This window comes from Scomber japonicus, chromosome 24, assembly GCF_027409825.1.
Source record: "Scomber japonicus isolate fScoJap1 chromosome 24, fScoJap1.pri, whole genome shotgun sequence".
NCBI lineage: Eukaryota > Metazoa > Chordata > Actinopteri > Scombriformes > Scombridae > Scomber > Scomber japonicus.
In genome coordinates, this window is record NC_070601.1 from 4,550,667 (window position 1) to 4,573,758 (window position 23,092).

Genomic DNA, 23,092 nt, shown 5'->3' on the forward strand with positions numbered 1-23,092 from the left:
TGTAAGTAAATGTCATTGTTATAATATTTATTTTTCAGAGAAGTTAGATATACCTACAGTCTATAGGCTGTAGTATAGGCTATGGGCTACATTAAGTGGTGGAAGAAGTTTTGGGACACCCCATGCATTTTTGAAATATGCCAGTAAGAATGATTCTTAAGTCTTCACGGCTATTTTCTTTTAGTATAATCAAAGCCAAAATACCTAATAAATCTTTAAAAGACTTGATCAAAAACTGTAAAGTGATTGGTTCCATAAAAACCCATCTTCCATTTAGAGTATTGGGTCATTTTGGTTCTATTGATCCGTTAATGAGGGTCATACTTCTGTTGTTGTTGCCGTGCTTGGTGTCTATTTAAAGCCAGCACATTTGAAAGCTCCTCAGAGACAAAACACAGGAAATATGAAACCTGAGGAGGAGGAGACACATTTTACCACCAGGGAGTATGTGGACATTTTTAAAAGTGTTCCAATTTCTTTTTTACACCGTACTGTACATTCACACAGGTATTGGATATATTAATTATAGGCTGTATACAGTTAATTTAATATGGATTTTGGCCTACTTTGGGTCTTAATCCAGTATGATCAAGTTACAATAAGTATTTTTGTTTTTGTTTTAGCCTAAATGCGCTGTGTTGCATTAACTCTTTTACAAAACAAGGTTACACTTTTTTGTGTTATTTTCTACCTAGCCTAGCCTAGCTCTCCAGAGGCCTCACATATCTAGCCTATACAGGGTAATCGCTAGGGATTTTGGGCCCCATGAAAGAGTCACATCGGGCCCCACCACCAGGGCACACCAACCATGTGCAATTGCTGTAACCACAACTCTACAACCCAAGGCTCCCTCAACTGGATTGGACCATTTCACACTTATAAAGCAGGGTTTCATTGATTTAAAAATGATTACAATGTAAGATATTCTTTTAATGTCTGTAAATGATGAATGATGACATGATAACAATAATTTAAAAAAAAGTCTGCTGCCTGCTCACTGAAAATACAAAGTGAGGACTAGCAACAGGAACACATTTGAAATAACATAACTTCACTATCTGTATGCCACTGGCAAGAAAACATAGCTATATTTGTATGGCACATTTCATTATGATGGTAACTCACGTAGCTTTACAAGAACACAAGACAAAGCATTTCAGAGAAATATTTCAAAGAAATAAAAACAAACATACATACTTTTTTAAAAACACAATAGTAAAATGAAAAATTGAAAGACAAAGCAATAAAAATGCTCTAAAAATGAAGAACTGAGATTACAGTCTAATGAGATTACAGTCTAAAATTTTGTGTATAAAATATTTTATTAAAAACATTAAGAGCCATTGAATGCAAATATAGAATAAATATGATTTTTTAAAATGAATACTGAATTTAAAACCTGCATAATATTTCATACAGTGTGTATTGGTGGCGATTTCACTTTTTGTCGTCTGCGCATATAGATGATGATTTCAAGTAGGCGTTATTTCAAAATGCTACAGTCAAATGACTTGAAGTTCACCACAGTGGTAGTCAATGAGATGTAGAACAAGGGTGTGGTGGTTCCAAGAAAACAATTTGATTTTGATGTTTTATGAATCTTTAAAATTGGCACGTTATTTTTTTTAATCAAGTATAAATATTTATATAGTGTACACACACACACACACACACACACACACACACATACAGTAAATACACATGCATGTATACACATACACATATATACATACCCCCCCCCCCCCCCCCCCCCCCCCAAAACAAAAAAAAGAAAGAAAGAAAAATGCTACAATTTTTTTATAATGTGGTTTGGATCATTAAATAAATCAGCAATAAATACAACAAGAACGTCACAGAGTTTAATATATATGTAGATTATATATATATAGATTAATATATGTAATATAATAACGATTCCCACTGCAGCAAGGTGCACTTCTACCAATGGAGTCCCCTTTAACGAGGTGTACTTGAATGCAGCATGAAGGAGCGCTACCGTACAGACGATGTAGACGCACCTTCGAAAGTTGAAGTGAGGATGGCGTGACCGCAGTGTCTCAGACTGACCGAGTGGACCAGGACAGTCATGACTCAACATGTTGGCTATAAAAAATCTCCAAGCAGTTCTGGCTTCAACCTTAAAGCCTTTGAATTCACTCAAACTACACTCAAAGTGTTAGACAGCCACACTCAAGTTTTAAGATTGTGGATTCAATTCAGTAACGGGCCATTTTATTTTAAAAATGAATAACATGCGTAAAGATTGAGACAGACTGTCTAAACCATCTTTTTAAGGACTAGCCTGGCGTCGTTTTTTAAAGTCAACGGCCCCCGGTGGTTTTAATAAATACACGTTTCTCAATTTATTGTGAAATAAATCTGATGAAAAAACACTTTAGTTAATATTATATTCATAAATCCTCACTTTGAAAAACAACCTCTGCCCATCTAGTTCAACAGATTATAATAAATAAATCAAACTAATTTAACATATTCATATTGATGTTAATCAATGTGTACATTACACCAAATTACATCAATTCATATATATATATATTATATATATATATATATTATATATATATTTGCTCCTGAATATCATTCACACTCAGACAAATATCAAAGTTGCTTTAATTGAAAAGTATTTATTGATTTTAATTATCACACTGACACATTTTACAGGTTATAAAAAATATCCCACTACACCGTGGGGTCACTGTCAGAAACAATCTGGAAGCTCCCTAATCACAACTACATCATGTTCATTCATTTTATAGATAAGTATAAAAGGTGAAACAACAACATTTGTACAACATAAAATTTGCAAAAACCAGTGTGTAGGACAGTCTAGTGAGATAAGTGTTGGGCATTAGGTACTTGAAATTGTGGCTGTTGGTTCAGTCCCCTGTCAGGCATCTCAAACTCATTCCACAAAGGGCCATGTGGCTGCAGGTTTTCACTCCAACCAAGCAGGAGCACACCTGGCTCAGCTGAACTCACTCTTCAGTCAGCTGATTGGTGTGCATGTGTGCTCCTGCTTGGTTGGAATGAAAACCTGCAGCCACATGGCCCTTTGTGGAATGAGTTTGAGATGCCTGGTCCAGACTAACAGAATAGGAGTATATCTGGACTGTCATGTTAGCATCCTTTCTTTCTATAGAGTCTCCTCCAACACATTGATCCAATTTTCCACCAAATTCCACAAAGGAGGTCCAAACCAATAATGAATTAATGCATTTGTATTAGGGCTGGGAATCGATCCGAATTTCCTGGATCGATCCGATTCCGATTCGTAAGGTCACGATCCGATTCGATCCACGATTCGATTCGATTCGATATCGATCTATTTACAGACATAATGCAAATAAATACTGTCCCATGTGCTCCATGTGTTTGTGATTGTGTACGTGTAAGAGGGACACAGAGAGAGAAGAGTCAAGAATCAAGTATTTATTTTAGACAAAAATCCAAGTATTATTTGAAATTTCAGTAACATATCCATGACATTAAAACAATGACCAGAACTAAACAACAATGACCAAATAAAATATAAATAAATTAAAATTAAGTGGCCCTCTATATTGGAAAACTACAAGAACCCCCTGTACCCAGTCTTTGACAACCAGATACTTGTGAAATGCCATTTACAGGTTGTTCATGTAACAGATGGCTTGATTGAAAAAAAATAAAACGCCAAAATGCCAAAATGCTGCCATTACGATCAGCTGACTATCAGCTGATCGTAATGGCAGCATTTTGGACGGAGGGAAAGGGAACCGTTTTCTCCGTTTCATGTTTTTATGTATTTAATAGGTAAAGATACAGTATGCATAGACAGGCTAGTGTTGCCAAACATCAGCCTTCATTCCAGAAGGTGATTTTAGTGGTGCCGTGAGAGAGAGAGAGAGAGAGAGAGAGAGAGAGAGAGAGAGAGAGGCCAGTCGGTCATGTCAGCTGACTATCAGCTGATCGTAATGGCAGCATTTTGGACGGAGGGAAAGGGAACCGTTTTCTCCGTTTCATGTTTTTATGTATTTAATAGGTAAAGATACAGTATGCATAGACAGGCTAGTGTTGCCAAACATCAGCCTTCATTCCAGAAGGTGATTTTAGTGGTGCCGCTTCAGCCAGCTCGCTATCTTAAGTTTCGGTTTCGTTTAGCCGGCACTCGCTTTTTATAGTGGGCCTTGCGCGTCAAAGAAAATAGTGCCTTTAGTCACCTGGAAAAGATCGATCCAGACATTTTTGGATCGATATCGTGCTTTTTCAGCGTGAATCGATATCGGATCGCGGATCGATTTTTTGACCACAGCCCTAATTTGTATGTAGCCTGCCATATAGCCACTGTTGGTCAAACACTGAATGCTCCCTCAGCTCAGTAGGTCTTGAATGCAACCCCAGGCTTGGCCCCGCCTCTAATCAAGGTAAGGTTATTTAAGACACCTGTGTACATTTGTTCTTCCTTTTCTGCTGCTGTGTGTTCTGGACGGAGGTCGGTATGCTGAGATGTAACTGCCAGAAGTTGTTGTTTCTGAGAGCTAACTTTGGTTTTCTATGCTTAGTTTCTCTGTTGGTGTCTCCAGCTCGTAGACCCTTTTCCCTACTATGGTGGAAAGTGGTGCCTGGACAGTTTGATTCTATTGTGTATGCAGGTGGCTAACTAACTCTGTCTCTTTTTGTAGGATACCATCTGCTGCTGCTTTTTGCCTGCCCTCTTTAGTACAGCCTTATAAATATTGGAGATTAGGACCATCTATTTTTGTTTAACCTTTGTAGTTTGTAGTTTGTAGTTTTATTAGATTTAGTGGAGTTGTGGGCCAGTCTGCTGGGACAGGTTTGTCCCTCTGGTTGAGGTCTCTTCACAAGTGAGTATATGTTGGCACACCTAGAGATCTGCTAGCCCTAGTCCACTTGTGTTTTGTTTTTAACTATTGGTAGTATATTCAGATTGTGATTTTTAAACTGAATTTGTAATAAAATGCTTTTACATTTAAACTCAATATTGTCTTTAATTTACTTTTGTCAGCTTATTCTTGAAAAATGTATCTGAACCAGTCTATGATCTGAACTCTATTTTGGAGTCACTGATTTTTCATGTACCATAATTCCAAGTGGTGGATCACATCTAGTCACTTTCCAACTGTTAGCACTGCTGTGTACAATGTACAGCAGTTCATTTTGTATAGTCCTGCTGGAAATGGTCCAAATGCACCATTTCCTTATTAGAAGTAACAAATGGTGTTTAGTTACATCTTCAGTGTACTTAGTGCCAGTTATTTGGTAACTTGCTTTGGTTCTGATATGCCTCATACCTACTATGTAGTTGTGAGATATTGCACTATCTGTTGAATACTCTGATAATGTGGCCAAATCTGGGGAAAAAAGCCTAATAAACCATGAAACAGTTGCTGCAGATTTTTCAATTTTTATTCAACCATCACAGATATTACATTCCAGTAAAGTTCATGTAATCAATGTTTGACAGTTTAAATTTCAAACTCAGGCTGAGCAGAAGTGCCTGGTCACATCCCAGCAGGTGGACTCCAGTTCTCCACACCAGTCAAGCAACACTAAAAAAAAAAACACACACTAGAGAGCACTTGAGTTTTGAAAAGAAATTGCAATTCACATGTTAGCTTAATAGAATCTGTGCCAAAGTCCTGACATTTCTCTCCAATACTAAGAGTCCACTGCAGATAGAGAAGTCTGCCATGGCAGTACAGGATTGGGGATACATACCTGACATCAGTCTTGGTTCCTGCTGTGTACTGCCCCCTACAGGCCAGCTGCTCCACACACTGCTGTAGAGAAAATAGTTAAAGCAGGAACAATACTGTCACTGCTCAGGGTTTGATTATCACCACATTAATATACATTTTACTGGTTTTGTATGACGAGCAGCTCATCAGTAGCTCTGCCTGCAACAGTCAAGGAACATTTACTTCACATCATAAGTCATATGGCTACTTTGATTGAAAACTGTTAGTTTCTACCACCTATGAAAGTTCAACTTCAAAGCTTCCTTAAAGGAGTGAGTCTGAAGTGTGCAGCCTTGTACTCTCATTGGGCCAAGCTCTGCAGCAGCTCAGCGACAGACTCTAAAACAGAACCTGCAGCCAAAGCCAAATACAGAGATACTCTACCAGCACTGTAACACTGAGCCAGACACACACTACCTGGACAGCTGACTGAGCACTGGAGTTAAAGAAACAGCCACCATGATGTGGTATCTACTGCAATTTAAACATTTTTCTGTCTTTTAAAAATCACTACAAAATAATTTGATGTGAAAAATAAAGAAATGTGAAGTTCTGGGACATGACTTGAATGCAACGTGAATCTTAAAGTGAACCATCACAACTCTGTTTACCTTCACTCCAAAGAAAAAGGCTGGGGGTTGGTAGTTTCATCCCATGGCAGCGGCTCTGTCATGGGGGACCCAGCATCTCTGAAACAAAACATAAAGGTCATAACGTGCTGCAATGGAGCCACCAGTGTCACAGAAATTGGAAGGCAGGCAATGAACAAAAAGTTGACTTAATTACTGGTTTATTTATCTAAAGTCAGGTAATCCTTGTGACCTAATATGTGCACATAAGTGCTCAAGTTCAGCTGCGTGGTTGAACACGTTCAGTAACGTTAGCCAGCAGCACAGTAAAGTGAACAGGTCACGCAAAAACCGCCAAAAAACGACTCATAAGCGCCATTTTATAAAAGTACTTGAACTTTCTCACGAATTTAGTCCAATAATACATTTCTGTAAAAAAGCTGAAATTCTTACCGCGTTTAAACAGACGTCAGAGTCACGTCTCCCACACGTTTTTCTTCTAGACTGAGATCCAGAGCGAAAGGCACGCTCATATTTATAACATACGGCTGTCGCAGTGCATTATGGGAAGAGACGCCCTTCCAAAGATCGTCTCTTAAACAGAACGACCACTAGTTTATTTCCCCCTGGATCTTCATTCATAAGTATAAAAGGTGAAACAACAAGATTTGTACAACATAAAATTTTGAAAACTAGTCTTAGGATAGCTCAGTGAGATAAGTGGTGGGCATTAGGTAATTGATATTAAGGTTGTTGGTTCAATCCCCGTTTAGGGTCATTGATCTTTAATGTTACTTTACAGCATTGGTGGAATACTGCCCCCTGTAGGCAACCAGTAGAAACACATCCACAATCCTCTTTGGAGGATTTAGGATTTGCGGCCGATAGGACGCAGGCAGATATGTGAGCAGGCCGGGGATCGAACCCACCACCCCCAAAACTCAAACCGGCTGTCTAAATCACTGAACCACAGGCTCACATTGGCTCCACAAGTTTTCATCAGCATTTGACTCTCCAGCAGTTTGTCTGACTTTCAAAAAAATGTGCAACAATTGAACCAACAACCTGATAGCTTCCCAAGTAGTCATCTAAGGCATTAGATGTGTCTGACTTGGAAAAACAATTGGACATAGTGAGAATTGAACCCACGACCACTAAGATTCAAAGCTAACAGCTAACAAACTGAGCTATTCCCCTTGGGATTGAATCAGCAAAATCAGAAGTTCAAGAAGGTTTCCCAACAAGCTGAGCTGTTTGAGTTGAGATGCCGAGGTTTGGTTTCTTGCACCTGAGGCTCCAACTTGTCAACCTAATTAATCTGTAATTGGAGCAATGATTATGAATTAATTAATTAATTAATTAATACATAATTATTAATAATCATTAGATTAACATTAATTGAAGCAAGTAATGTCCATCTATTAATGATTAATATGAATAATTAATCATTAATATTAATAATTAAATAATATTAATAATTAATCATTAGTAATGTGAATTGAATCAAGTAATGTTACTCTATTAGTTATTAATTATTAATATTAATAATTAATTAATTGTTAATGAACAATTAATGAAGCCTTACCTTGATGAGATCAATGTGAGGATGACTCATAAAATCACATCAGCTGATTAGTCTACATATAATTAAGACTATAGTCTTACTACAGCCCCTACATATAAGTAAGACTATAGCCTTACTACAGCCCCTACATATAAGTAAGACTATAACCTTACTACAGCCCCTACATATAAGTAAGACTATAACCTTACTACAGCCCCTACATATAAGTAAGATGTAAGTAAGTATGTAGAGCTGAACCTGACGGTCATACATGAGAGTGCATTTCAACACAAATCCCATCAAGTGTTGAGAAGATAAGATGATAAATGATTAAGCATTTGAAATACATTTTAACTTTAAGATATGTCCTAATAAGCCATTACAAGTTTTGCCTTTCATAACTTTATTTTGAATTCCTTTTTGTCTCACATTGAAAATACTTGCAAAGCTATAAATACTGACTTTTTACTACTCTTTCTGAAATGATACAGTCATTAAAGAGTTTATCTTCTGTGTTAGTCTGACTGGTTTTGATTTCCTAAGCAGCAAGAAAAGCCTGATTAGGAATGATCAAAAGGAGGGATTGTGAAGGATATTACACATATACTCAAGTTAAAATGTCTTTATTGCCCAAGTCTGAATACAATTGCTGCACATTTAATTCTGGAGGAAGTTTAAGGCTTGAATTTAAATCTTTAATTTGTTTGATGAGTCAGTCTCATAACCGTAAACTCTCCTTCAAGCAGTGACCTGTTCACTGTGCTCAAAGAGATCTCAAAACATGTTCAACATCATGAGGATACACGATAAACACAAGGTGAGTAACAAGAATAATATGGTATCAAATGATAATAAAATAATAATAAATGTTTGTATAGGCTCATATTGTGTAACTCAATTTGAACATTATTCAACATCAAACCTTGATCACAAAGCCAGTTTATGCTTTAATGTTGATGACTGTTGTTGCTGCAGAGATTTCATCTCAGCAGGTCCACGTTTATGTTGGTTCAGTCAAACAGTTAAACATTGATGTATTGTTGACCAGTGTGAGTCTCACTGTCTGCTTCTATGCAACGCTTCAGCTTTAATGGAGAATTCAGGCTTTGGCTGGCTTCATGTAATCTTAGTTGAATGCAGAATAAAGTTTAGTAAACTTCAAAAATAAAATACTATGGGCAGGAAAATATAAAAAAGCAATACAGTAAAATACAAACAATTAAAAACAATTCAATTAACAATATTTAAAAACAATTAACCACATATAAAACATCATACAAAATATACCTGAGTATACCTGAACCCTTCTCATGATGCCTAGACATCCAGATATTCTTTCAAAGGCACATCAATTTTTGAAAAAACGTTGCTGGTGTGTTTAAACAAGAGCTAACAGCATCTTCCTTGTGTGGAAACTAAGAAGCCCTCGTCCTTCTGACGGTGGTTCAGCTAATCCTTGTTCTCTCTTTATCTGCTGCTGTCTGTGAGCGTGAACTCAGTGCCATGAAGAACATTAAAACAGACTATCACAGGGTTGAGCATAGCTCAGCGGGTAGTGCATCCGCCCCATGTGTTGAAGCTACAGTCCTCGTTGCAGGCGACCCCGGTTCGAATCCCGAGCTGAGCAGTCTTATCCTGCGTGTCATTCCCCCTCTCTCTGCCTCCTGTTTCCTGTCTCTCTCCACTGTCCTGAACATTAAAGGCAAAAAATATACTATAAAAAATAAAAAAAAGACTGTCACAGAAGGGTACTGCTTTCAGGCTCTGCCGTCTCATGTCTGATGTTGGGTAGACTGTTGGTCGTCAGGTTGGTTTGGGTCCTCTCTGTAGAGAACAAATAATAAAATTAAATTTTCCATGTGATGTTTCATTGAGTCTTTTAGGATGTGACAGTATATTAAAGCTAATATTATTTATTAGTTGACTAATATGAGAGTTGTGTATTAATCTTCATAACTAACACTTGGCAAAAAATAAATAAACACATTTTCAAAAATGTAAAATGAAAATTCCTTAAAGTGTAAACCAGGTCCATTTCTCTACAGGCTAACATACAATTTTACATCTAGGAAGAATAACATTTCCAGTAATAAATATTGTGTTGTGTTTTAATGGAGCAGTTCTTTAAAGGAAATTCATCTGAGTATCAACAGCTACTTTAAACTCACCACAACTTACTAAACTCCAACAGCGGTATTTCAAGGTTCCCAGTAACTGTAGCTGTCAGATAAACATAGTGGAGTAAAAAGTTCAATACTTCCTTTGAAATGTAGCAGAGATGGAGTTTAAATATAAATTAACATAAAATGGAAACACTTAATATAAACACAGCTTCTCTGTTAAAATGTTAAAAAGTTAAACTATCACAGTCACAACTCATCTGATGGTAAAATGGTTAAAGTGGAAACTATTTTTACAAATTTTTTGGAAACCAAACATTTCTGTCACACACATTCAGAATGGTGCAAACAAACTTCCAGCTGGGTCTTATTGGATCAGTTTGATCAGTTTCACTCACCAGTATCATTACTAGGATTTAGGGCCTCAGCAGCTTCCTGGTCCTGGGCCGGTGTTTCATTGACTTCAGACACTGTTGAGATCACTACTGAATGATAAAAGAATCGTCACACACAGTCATGTGATCACAGTCAACACAATACATCTGTCAGACTGTCAAATTTCTAGTTTACTACAGATATGATTCAAACACCAAAAACTCACAAAAAAGATAAAAATCAGTTGTTCTCACTCTCAGGATTTTGGCGATCACTCATATTTAATATGATATATTAATAATATATGATAATATTTCACTCACCAGCTTCATTGCTGGTACCGTGGATCACAACAGATGTTGGTTCCTGATCGGATGATTCTTGGACAGCTGCAAGCATTGGTTCCCTCTCTGTTAAATGAATGAAGAACAGTCACAACCATGATGCAGTTATCACAGTAAATCCATATTACAGGTTTTTCAACTGCTAGTATTAATAAAATATGTTGGTCAGATATGTATTTGCTGTAAATAAATCTATTTATCAGAATAAATGTTTTATTTTTATCTGTTAAACTAACAACAGTATTATTGATGATCACTTTACTCAATCATCAATTATTTTTCAGTTGATGTGCAAAACGTTTATGTATCTCTTTGTGATCTGTCAAACTGAAAAAGCACAAAACACACAGGTGAAATATACAAATCTTAATCGAGTGTTTTGTTGCCTGTCCCTCGTGCCTTATCCTGTGTCTTTGTGTCAGTCATTGTGCACTATCCATATCATAAAAATCACAAAAAACTTCGGGAGTAAAATGTGCCAAATTGTATTCACTTTGGTATTATTAGTTACATAACCTAAATTGTTATATTGTCCCTGAGTTATAATTTAACTGTGGAACTACAGGTATGTGTAAAAATAAAATATTAATAATGTCACACAGTAAAACTTCTAGTTCACTGATATTATAATCACATACAGTAAAACTGAATGTGACACACAAATGTAATGTAGTGCAGGTCAAAGCTGTGGAGAAAGTAGCTCCATAAAACCAGACAGACATTTGTAAATAATGTTCATGTTAAATAAAGTTGTACATATAATTTACTTAAACCAAAGATGAATTTTCAACATGATCTGAGTGTAGTTTTAACATCTCTGTGATTAACCTGGTATGTGAAAAGTTATATAACTGCTATTACTGGTTAAACTGATGATGAGTAAAAAAAAATCATTGAAGCTACAAATGAACAATTCAGCCTTTTTTTGTTTAAAGTACATTCTATTTTTAAAGTACTGGATGCATGCATGAAAATGAAACATTTAAAATATTGTCATGTTAAATAATTATTAAAGACAAATAGGTGATTAATATGAAAATGTACTATCTTACCCATCAACAGTATCTCCTATATTAGAGATAAATAATAGTGTGTTAACTCACTGGAATTCTTCATTAATCATGTTTTGTTTTATTATTTGAGTTTATTTTCCAGTAAACAGACTCAACAATGAACATCATGATGTCAAACACACTTTTATTTGTATTGAATCAGCACCACAGGACCTTCTGTACGCTACCTGTCCAGCACAAACTGTACAGCAGACAAACTTAGTGGTCAAAGTGAATAAAGTAAAACATTTAGCAGCCAAAGTGCTGAATATTTCTCTCAGAAGTTGGTGGAAACCCAACAAAACAGTTAAATAGTAGTCGTGGTAATATCACACTTTAAAAGTTCTCCATTAGTCCAGTAAATAAAAGTCTAAAATTTGCAGTAAAATTACAAACATGTCAGCAGAAAAATATATTAAACTATCAAAAGTAAAAGTACTTGTTATGTAGAAAAATGGTCCCTGTGAGTGTTATAATCATGTTTAAATAAAGTTTTACTGCTCTGGTTCAAATTGCTGCTAATTTCAACTATTTATAACAAATATTTTATATGATGATCACATGTTTTATAAAATTAGAGTCTGCAAGGTTCCCAGTAACTGTAGCTGTCAGATTAACATAGTGGAGTAAAAAGTTCAATACTTCCCTTTGAAATGCAACAGAAATGGATTTTAAATATAAAGTAACATAAAATGGGAACAGTCAAGTGAAGTTAAAGTATCCCAAAATTGTGCTCAAGTACATAAAAATATAAACACAGTTACTGTGAGGAATATAATTGATGCTATCAACAGGTGAAATCTGACTGTCATGACTTTGACCATCAAACCTGTTGAATATTAAAACATTTTACTCACCAGTTTCATTACTGGTTTCTGGAGCAGATGTTGTGATCTGGGTGGATGTTTTCTTCACAGCTGGAGGACTTGCTGGTTTCTCTGTTAAAATGTTAAAATGTTAAACTATCACAGTCACAATTCATCTGACAAACTGATGGTGAAATGGTTAAAGTGTTTCATGGACTTGATGAGATCACTATTGATAAAACAATTGTCACAACCACAGTACATCTGTCAGACTGTCAAAAGTCTAGTTTACTGCAGATATAACAGCTCAAGAATAAAGAAAAATAAAACAAAAAAGGAAACCAGTTGTTCTCACTCTCAGGGTTTTGGTATCACTTATATTTGATATGATAATATTTCACTCACCAGCTCTGTTGCTCTTACTCTGTGTCACACCAGATGTTGAGTCCTGATTGGATGATTCTTGCACATCTGGAGACATTTCTTCCCTCTCTGTCAAATGAATGAGGAACAGTCACAACCATGATGCAGTTATCACAGTTAATCCATATTACAGGTTTTTCAGCTGCTGATATTAACAAAAATGTTGGTCAGACATGTTTTTGTTGTAAATAAATCTATTTGTCAGAATTCATGTTTTATGTTTATCTGTTAAACTAACAACAGTATGATTGATGAACTACAAGGGAAACATCACTTTACTAAATCAAGAACAGTTGATGTACAAAACTTTTATGCATCTCTGTGATCTGTGAAATTGTAAAAGCACAAAAAACAGATTACAATAAAATAAAAAATGTTTTAATCATCTCTTTTTTTGTCTTGTTTTGTTGCCTGTCCCTCTTGGCGTGTCCTGTGTCATCAGTGTTTGTGTTAATCACTTATTTTACACTATCAATCTTATAAAAATCACAAGAAAACTACTAGCTACTATTCTGGAATTATTGGTTATTACTTTCTGGTATTATTAGTGACAGGATCTATATTGGTATATTGTCCCGACGGAACTGGTTTGTATATGCTCTGGTTTATAAATACAATATTAATGTATCACAGGTCAAAGCTGTGGAGAAAGTAGCTCCATAAGCATCAGAAAGGATCTTTAGTTCATTGCATGTGAGAATGCCCCCTGATCTTTTTGGAGGAAAGTGTTGGATATTTGAAAATATCCACCAGACACTGACTGCTACAAATAACTCTGCATCCTCTCTGCACTCTTGGCCTACATCTTCCTTCAGCTCTCCACTCACCAGCTTCATACTGCCAACTGTCTCTGAAATAACTGGTCTCATTCATAAATCCAAGTCTACCTGCCAGTTAAACCCACTACCTACCCACCTGGTCAAAAGCTGCCTACCTGCCCTGTCTGCGTTAATAACTGACATCATTCATTCCTCACTGACTTCTGGTGTTGTTCCATCATCACTAAAGACTGCTGCAATAACACCAACACTCAAGAAACCTGGCGCCGATCCGAATGACTTGAACAACTTCTGTCCCATCTCAAACTTGCCATTTCTCTCCAAAATACTTGAAAGAACGGTTGCAGCTCAGATTCACACCCATCTGTCTGACAACAACCTCTATGAACAATTTCAGTCAGGCTTCCGTCCCCTCCACAGCACTGAGACAGCCCTAGTGAAAATCACAAACGACCTCCTGATGGCATCTGACTCTGGACTTCTATCCATTCTGGTTCTCCTCGACCTGAGTGCAGCCTTTGACACTGTTTCTCATGAAATCCTGCTGGACAGATTAGCCTCCATTGGAACCACTGACATCCCTCTGGCTTGGTTCACATCATATTTCTCTGACCGCACACAGTTTGTTCAAATCAAGAACCTGAGATCTGTCTGCTCTTCAGTCTCTAGTGGTGTTCCTCAGGGCTCTGTCCTTGGCCCCCTCCTGTTCATTATTTATCTTCTGCCTCTTGGACACATTCTCAGGAAAATTTGACATACAATTCCACTGTTACGCTGATGATACCCAACTCTATCTTTCCACTAAGCCTACTTCCACTCTGCCACCCACAGCGCTATCGGACTGCTTACTGGAAATCAAATTATGGGTCTCACTTAACTTTCTCAAACTCAACAGCGACAAAACTGAGGTCCTCCTCATCGGTACCAGATCAACCTTAGCAACACTCAACACTTTCTCCATGTCCATCAACAATTCCACTGTTCCTCCATCCCCCCAAGTAAAGAGCCTGGGTGTCATCCTGGACAGCACACTATCTTTCCAAGCCCACATCAATAACGTTACTCGGTCTGCATACTTCCATCTACGCCACATCAATCGTCTTCGTCCCTCACTTTCACCAACCTGCACCGCTATCCTGGTAAACACCCTGATCACATCCCGTCTGGACTACTGTAACTCTCTCCTCTTTGGTCTTCCTCGGAAATCTCTCCACAAACTCCAACTGGTACAGAATGCAGCCGCTCGTATCATAACCAGAACTCCCTTTATTGAACACATCACTCCTGCCCTGCAGCAACTTCACTGGCTCCCGTTAAAATCCTGCATTGATTTTAAGATTCTACTCCTCACATTCAAGATCCTTCACAACCTGGCACCAGCATATCTCTCTGAACTTATTCACATATACACGCCTTCTCAAACTCTCCGATCCTCCTCTGCCAACCAGCTCTTCGCCCCATCTGCCAACTTAACCACCATGGGGTCAAGAGCTTTCAGCCAATCAGCCCCTCGCCTATGGAACTCTCTCCTACCAGACATTCTATGGAACCCTCTCCCACCAGACATTCTATGGAACTCTCTCCTACCAGACATTCTATGGAACCCTCTCCCACCAGACATTCTATGGAACTCTCTCCCACCAGACATTCTATGGAACTCTCTCCTACCAGACATTCTATGGAACTCTCTCCCACCAGACATTCTATGGAACTCTCTCCTACCAGACATTCTATGGAACTCTCTCCTACCAGACATTCTATGGAACTCTCTCCCACCAGACATTCTATGGAACTCTCGACCACCAGACATTCTATGGAACTCTCTCCCACCAGACATTCTATGGAACTCTCTCCCACCAGACATTCTATGGAACTCTCTCCTACCAGACATTCTATGGAACTCTCTCCTACCAGACATTCTATGGAACTCTCTCCCACCAGACATTATATGGAACTCTCTCCCGCCTGACATTCTGTGGAACTCTCTCCCGCCAGACACTCTATGGAACTCTCTCCTACCAGACATTCTATGGAACTCTCTCCTACCAGACATTCTATGGAACTCTCTCCTACCAGACGTTCTATGGAACTCTCTCCCACCAGACATTCTATGGAACTCTCTCCTACCAGACGTTCTATGGAACTCTCTCCTACCAGACATTCTATGGAACTCTCTCCCACCAGACATTCTATGGAACTCTCTCCTACCAGACATTCTATGGAACTCTGGCTCTCTGGAACTATTGGCGCTGACGAGACGTGGGGCCGCCATCTTGGACCGGTCACCCGCTCCACTCAGTGTAATGTGTTTGACAGGCGCAATGAACTGTCAGCGCAGTTAATCAATCATAACTCACTGAATACTAAACTGATTTTCACGCGGTTTCTTTTGCTGCAAACGTCATACATGTAGCTATGATACAGGACACATGGTTTGACGTATTTTAATATTCATAGTGGGTTTAACAGTAATTGAAAAGTCTTGATATATGATGTATTCGGTATTTAGCAAAACACTCACTATACACACACGTTAAAATATAGATAGAGGCAGAAGCAGATCGTGGCAGTAAAGTCAGCTGTTTTAATAAGTTGAAGAAACAAAATCGGGCATTCAGTATACAGTGTGTGTGTGTGTGTGTGTGTGTGTGTGTGTATAATTAAGTGGTATAATACTGTAATATTGTTAATTATATCCAATAGTATGTTGTAATAATAAATACAGATATACAAATATATTTTAAAGAGAGATGAATAAATAAACAATGTAGCATAATAATGTAGGGGGAAAATAAAATAAAAAGAATTGGATGACCTCATGTAATAAATTGATATAATAGCATAACATGATATAATGTAACATAGTATTAGATAACCTAGTTTCACATAACAAACTTAATATAATATTTATACCTCCATATAATAAATATAATATGATATAATATATGACATGATATAATATGATACAATACAATATAACCCCTACTATAATAATATGCTATAATACAATACACAATAAAATAAACTATAATATAGTATACTATGCTATAATACAATACACAATAAAATACACTATAATATACTATAATACAATAGACAAAACTATACTATAATATACAATATTACAAGACAATAAAATGCCTTGTACTGGGCAGCCCCCAGACCCTTAGGAGGAAGTCTGCCTGCTGAGGAGTGGCATTTGTTGACCCCTAAAACCCTTGAGAGAGTACTGTTTTGCTCAGCTTCTTTCTTGTGCTCCCTTTCTGTAATTCAACAGAGGTGATTTTTGCTATGTGGTGCAGCCTGATCTTATGAAACACAGAGACAACCAAAGACAACAAGTTGTAGTGTCTCCTCAACGTGTTCCCCAAGCAGAAATACATCCTCCGTGCCAATCTCCTCCCGGACAATGTGGGTGACCGTTGACAGCTTTGGAGTTGTGGCAGCTTGGCGAATCACCCTCTCTGCAGCTCTCAGCACCTTATGATAATAATAATAATAATAATATTAATAATAATAAACAGTGCTCAAAGACACTTTACAGAATAGAGAAAATAAAGACAAAGAACAAAGCAACTTTAATATACAAAGATTCCAATATTTTAAAAAACAAGATAATTAAATCAAACCTTCACTGTGCCTTGTGATGGAACTTGTGAATAGGTTTGTTTGCAAACTCTTCTACAGTCAGATGTTCTGTATTTTTCTAGGTGAGGTGGGCATGAGACATGACAGGTATCTTACTGTTGTTAGGATGGATTACATGTGACTAATACAGTCTGTGCCACCTGTGTAAAATTCACTGGTCAATATACTACCAGTAATATTTGTTTTATTTGTACAATAGCATTCCTTTGTCAGTTGTAAAGTCTGTGTTATGGAAGATGACTCATAAAGTCTCAGTTCATAGCCGGGTGAGCACCGGCACTATGCAGAGCCTAGCTAGCTGGCTGTCACTGGTGGACATAAATACAGTAAAATAATATTCTATTTACAAAATACAAGCAATAGTGATGTTCTTACTTGTGAAAAGTAATCCCCCGAGCCCGGTTCTCAACAGTCCGCCGATTGGCACAAGAATATGCAGCGCAATGCTCTGGCATCTTTCTTCTCTCATTTACTCTGCTTGTAGGTAACTCGCAGAATGACCGGTCCAAGATGGCCGCCGTATTTCTCGCGCACCAGCAGTCAATGCGGCGTCTATTCTTTATATGTCTATGCTACCAGACATTCTATGGAACTCTCTCCTACCAGACATTCTATGGAGCTCTCTCCTACCAGACGTTCTATGGAGCTCTCTCCTACCAGACGTTCTGTGGAACTCTCTCCTACCAGACATTCTATGGAACTCTCTCCTACCAGACATTCTATGGAACTCTCTCCTACCAGACATTCTATGGAACTCTCTCCTACCAGACATTCTATGGAACTCTCTCCTACCAGACATTCTATGGAACTCTCTCCTACCAGACATTCTATGGAACTCTCTCCTACCAGACGTTCTATGGAACTCTCTCCTACCAGACATTCTATGGAGCTCTCTCTTACCAGACGTTCTATGGAACTCTCTCCTACCAGACGTTCTATGGAACTCTCTCCTACCAGACATTCACACTGTCTCCACCTTTAAATCCCGCCTGAAAATGCACCTATTCAGAGTGGCCTACTCTGTCTCTCACTGACTTTGCAATCACGCTCTTGTTTATTTATTGTACTAATGCACTTTGTAGTCACATTCATATTTATTCTTTCTTTGCACTAAATGTTACCTGATTTAAAGTGTTCTTGAGTGCTGTGAAAGGCGCCTTTAAATAAAATACATTATTAGTATTTTTTTTTTGTACCAACATGTGCCTTCTTGTTGTGTGTGTTAATTCTTTATACATTTACAATAAATACATGTTTTTAAAAAGTTGTACATATAATTTGGTTAAACCAATGATTCTTTTTCAACATGACCTAAGTATACTTTTAATATCTCTACAATTAACCTGGTATGTAAACAGTTAAGTTAGTACATTGAAGGCATTCGAAACAGTGATTTTTTTTTGCTTGTAAAAACTTTGATTAACATTTAAAGACAAATAGGTGATTAATGTGCTATCTTATCTTGCTCTGTCCCATCAACAGTTTCTCCTGTATTAAAGGAAAATGAATAAAACTCTTCATCCTTTGTGCTCCATTAATTCAATGTCTCACTGTGACAAAGTGGGTGAGAACACACCATTTGTCCCCATCAATTACATTTTGTACCATAACTTATTAATTTAATCATATTTGCTGTTTGTTATTTGAACCATAACTGTGCAGGGGGATTTTTGTTCTGTTAGAGTGTAGCCGTATACACGTCATTTTAATTTTATTTCAGTTATGCTTATGAGTTATGTTACTTGTTTGTTTTGTTCTTTTTGTTTGAACAACTTTTTTTTGTTACATTATATAATTTATAAGAATAAAAACACTGTTGGCCATCTGATTCTGCCTCCTACTTTGATTAGACCACTTTGGTCGGCCTGTACCACACTCACACACTGTCTAACATATAAAAATATTGAATGCATATTTTATCTAATCATAAAGTGGCACATCAGAAAGTATTATTAAAATAATTGAATGAAGGAGTACATTTGAGTGAATGAAATATGGAAACAACATCTGTGTTGTTATAACTCACCAGGAAAGAGGAAGAAGTTCTTAGGAAGAGTGCATCTGTCTTTGGTTGGCATCTGCCTTTTGGTCTGACAGGGGAAATCCTCTTCAAAGCTGTGCATGACCTGTGAGGTTGAAACAGTGTGACATGAAGCAAAGCAAATAAAACTTTGTTTATACTATTATACATGAAAACTTTACACCCAGACTCAAGCTTACTCTTCTGAAAAGTTCCTCAATGTGATCCTCATGTGCGAAGGTGTTCAATACATCAACAATATACTTGATAAGAAAAGACCCCTTGTCTGTATCTCTGTATGAGACAGTACCTGCAGGAAAAACAGTTTTATTGCATCAATCAATGAATCATATCAATGCAAATTTTGTCAAGTCAAGTTTAAAGTTCCTGAGCTTTAAAATAAGATCTGATTGTATTTCAGACTCACCAGGTGTGCAAGAAAGAAAACATACAAAGTCTTTTTCTCTGTGTGCACGTCGCAAATAATGATTCTTAATGTCTTCATCACCTGCAGACAGTGATTGGTCTGGCTGTTGTGAATCATCACTAACAAGCACAGATCTGTCTCTCTCTGCAACACATGTGACATACTTTTAATACAGATCACAAGGGCTTCGTCACTTAATTCTGATAATGTCACCATAAAAATATAAGGATTGTCATGGTTACACCAAGCAGACTCATACAAGGCTATATTATTATACACAACATAAAACTATTAAATATCCAGCAGGTCCTACAAGAACTATGTTGATGTTTGTTATATGTGAGAACAGATCAGAGTCACCTCTTCTGTCGGTCTGGATGATGATGATCTTGGGTTTGTTCAGCAGCTCTGGACAATGCTTTGTGTCCAAGTGTTTGTAAATGTCATCAATGGGGAACTTGTCCTGTTCTCTGTCTCGATGGCCCTTTTTATAGTTGACACCGAGGACAGCTCCCCGTTTCCCGTGAGACATGATAACCACAAACACGCTGTCTGTCTCTCTCAGTTTTGGATGCTTGGAGAACTTAATTACAGCTTTTTTAATCTCCTGTGAGAACACAAACAAGTCAGATGCCAGTTACTCTATCGCTCGATCTACCAGACAACACAAGGTAACATTTCATTTATACTAACATGAGAAAATGTGTTTGTTTTAAATCAAAAGTACCTTTCCAGTGAGGTTTCTGTATTTCACCACCTCGTATCCCAGCGCTGTGAGCAGTTTCTTCATGTTCTCCTCGTCTTTCTCTGCTCCTCTTCTGTTAATTTTCTTGTCAGTAAACTCTATGTTAGTGATTAGCAAGGCCACACGATGTCTGATGGATTTTTTGCTCACACAGTAAACCTGAAAATTAGAAATTTAAACGAACACTTCGATAAATGTATTATGATCATTTACAGGAAAATTTTTTTTGCATCAAAACTACTTTTCTCTAATATTTCCTGTACATTGCTGAAGGTAAATCTATCTATTAAAACCATGTGATATATCTGATAATGCTTTTATGAATGACTAACTCTTTTATCATTGCGTTTCTTTCTCCAGAATTCATCCGTTGTTGGGATGAGTGTAGTTGACCATCCCTCCTCCATCAGGGACTCTGCAGCTGTGAACGGCAAAACACAACATCACTGTTCAAATGAAGTTCTTCTACTTGTGAACTACACCTGTGAAATATGTCAGCTCACCTGACTGAACAGGGTGACCAGAAGAAAGACGCAGGTTTGTGTATAGGATCTCTGTTATAAAGATGAGTAATGAACTCATTTCTGACTCGCATTATCCTCTTCACCACCATAGTGCATAAGGTAAACACAGCTTATGTGCAACCCAGTCTCACATCAAAATGTATCACAGCTACGTTGGTCCACAGCACAAAACGTAGTAGTTTCACAACAGCTCAAAAATTGTGAGATGGTTACGTTTCTTCTGCCCTATTCTTTTCTATATGCGTCCACATCACGTGACTATCAAGTTTTTGTCTGTGAAAACAAACATGGCTGCCAATTCTTTTATTTTCAGTGTAAAATACAACATTTTAAGATAGTCTCAGTATTAAAATACACTTTGATGATATTTCCAGAGAGAAATATGCATTTTATTTTTATAATCTCTGTTCATTGAATGTATATGATGTCTAATTTATCAGTTATTAAGAAGATTTGTTTCAAGTCTTGCCACAAAATTGTAGGAATGCTACGTTTTGTCATTTGCCATGAATTACATTAGTTGGTAATGTTTTCTAAATACGTTTCCATTCCATTTCCATTGTCACAACCACAAAACATCTGTTAGAAAGTCAAACTTGTAGTTTAAAAAGAAACCAGTTGCTCTCACTTTCAGGGTTTTGGTATCACTTATATTTGATATGATAATATTTCACTCACCAGCTCCATTGCTGTTATCTGGGACCGCAACAGATGTCGGGTCCTGATTGGATGATTCTTGGACAGCTGGAAGTAATGGTTCCCTGTCTGTCAAATGAATGAAGAACAGTCACAACCATGATGCAGTTATCACAGTAAATACATATTACAGGTTTTTCAGCTGCTGCTATTAAAAACAAATATGTTGGTCAGATATGTCTTTGTTACAAATAAATCTATTTATCAGAATACATGTTTTATTTCTATTTGTTAAAACTAACAACAGTATGATTGATGACTGTGTAAAACTACAAGGGAAACATCACTTTACTAAATCAAAAACAACTTTTTTCAGTTGATGTGCAAAACTTTTAAACCTCCTCAGTGATCTGTGAAACTGAAAAAGCACAAAAGAACACATACATGGATATTATAGTAAGAAAATATGAAAGTTTTAATCTAGCTTTTTGTTTTTTTGTCATCTTGCTTTGCTGTCTGTCCATCTTGTCCTGTGTCTTTGTGCTAATCACTTATTTTACACTATCAATATAAAAAAATCACAACCAAAAAAACACTGGAAGAAGAGATTATGGATGAAAAATTGTCAAACTTAATTCACTCACCGGTATTATTAGTGACATGATCTACTGTATATTGTTATATTGTCCCTGTAGAACTGATGTATGTGTAAAAAATGAGTGTCATTCCCCTGTTCTGGTTTATAAATAAAATATTAAAATGTCACACAGTGAAACTTCTAGTTCACTAATATTATAATCACTTACAGTAAAACTGAATGTAGACACACAAATGTAATGTAGTGCAGGTCAAAGCTGTGGAGAAAGTAGCTCCATAAAACCAGACAGACATTTATAAATAATGTTCATGTTAAATAAAGTTGTTCATATCTGGGCATCTAAAGTATCTGACCTCTATAATGACAATCTTGCTCTTATGTCATGTGAAGGCCACATGTGGAATTCCTTCAAAACATTTCTTTAAATATCTTCAACTGAGAAGCTTCATATTGGCCAGGCAGTGTAATAGTTAGAAACTTCCCCCTCTGTCTACCCCTGAAGATTTCACATTAAGAGCTTCAAACTCTAGGGGGGCGATGTCTTCATTATATGACCTGTTAGTAAGTAAATCCAAAGAGTCATCACACAACATATTACTATCATGGAGAACAGATTTACAGGAGAATTCAACAGAGGAAAAGTTATTACAATACAAATGGATAAGCAGACAGTAAATTACCCCAAGTAGGCTGCACCTCTTAA

At 37.0% G+C, this 23,092-nt stretch overlaps 1 protein-coding gene and 1 long non-coding RNA gene across 2 annotated transcripts in view; both read right to left on the reverse strand.

The window, feature by feature from the left end:
- Positions 1–5,888: 5,888 nt before the first annotated feature.
- LOC128354464 (uncharacterized) lies at positions 5,889–6,825 on the reverse strand. The gene is made up of 3 exons (XR_008321050.1): positions 6,782–6,825; positions 6,371–6,448; positions 5,889–5,918 (listed from the first exon to the last, which is right to left on the reverse strand). It is a non-coding gene; the product is annotated as an uncharacterized LOC128354464 (long non-coding RNA).
- A 2,805-nt stretch (positions 6,826–9,630) lies between these two features.
- The window catches only part of LOC128354004 (caspase a-like), a gene marked incomplete at its 5' end in the record, with an annotated part of 108,168 nt that continues 94,706 nt past the window's right edge, over positions 9,631–23,092 (reverse strand). Inside the window, 2 exons of the mRNA XM_053314254.1 lie at positions 9,631–9,716; positions 10,411–10,494. Coding sequence (XP_053170229.1) covers positions 9,631–9,716; positions 10,411–10,494 — 170 coding nt within the window. The remainder of the gene's footprint in view (positions 9,717–10,410; positions 10,495–23,092) is intronic.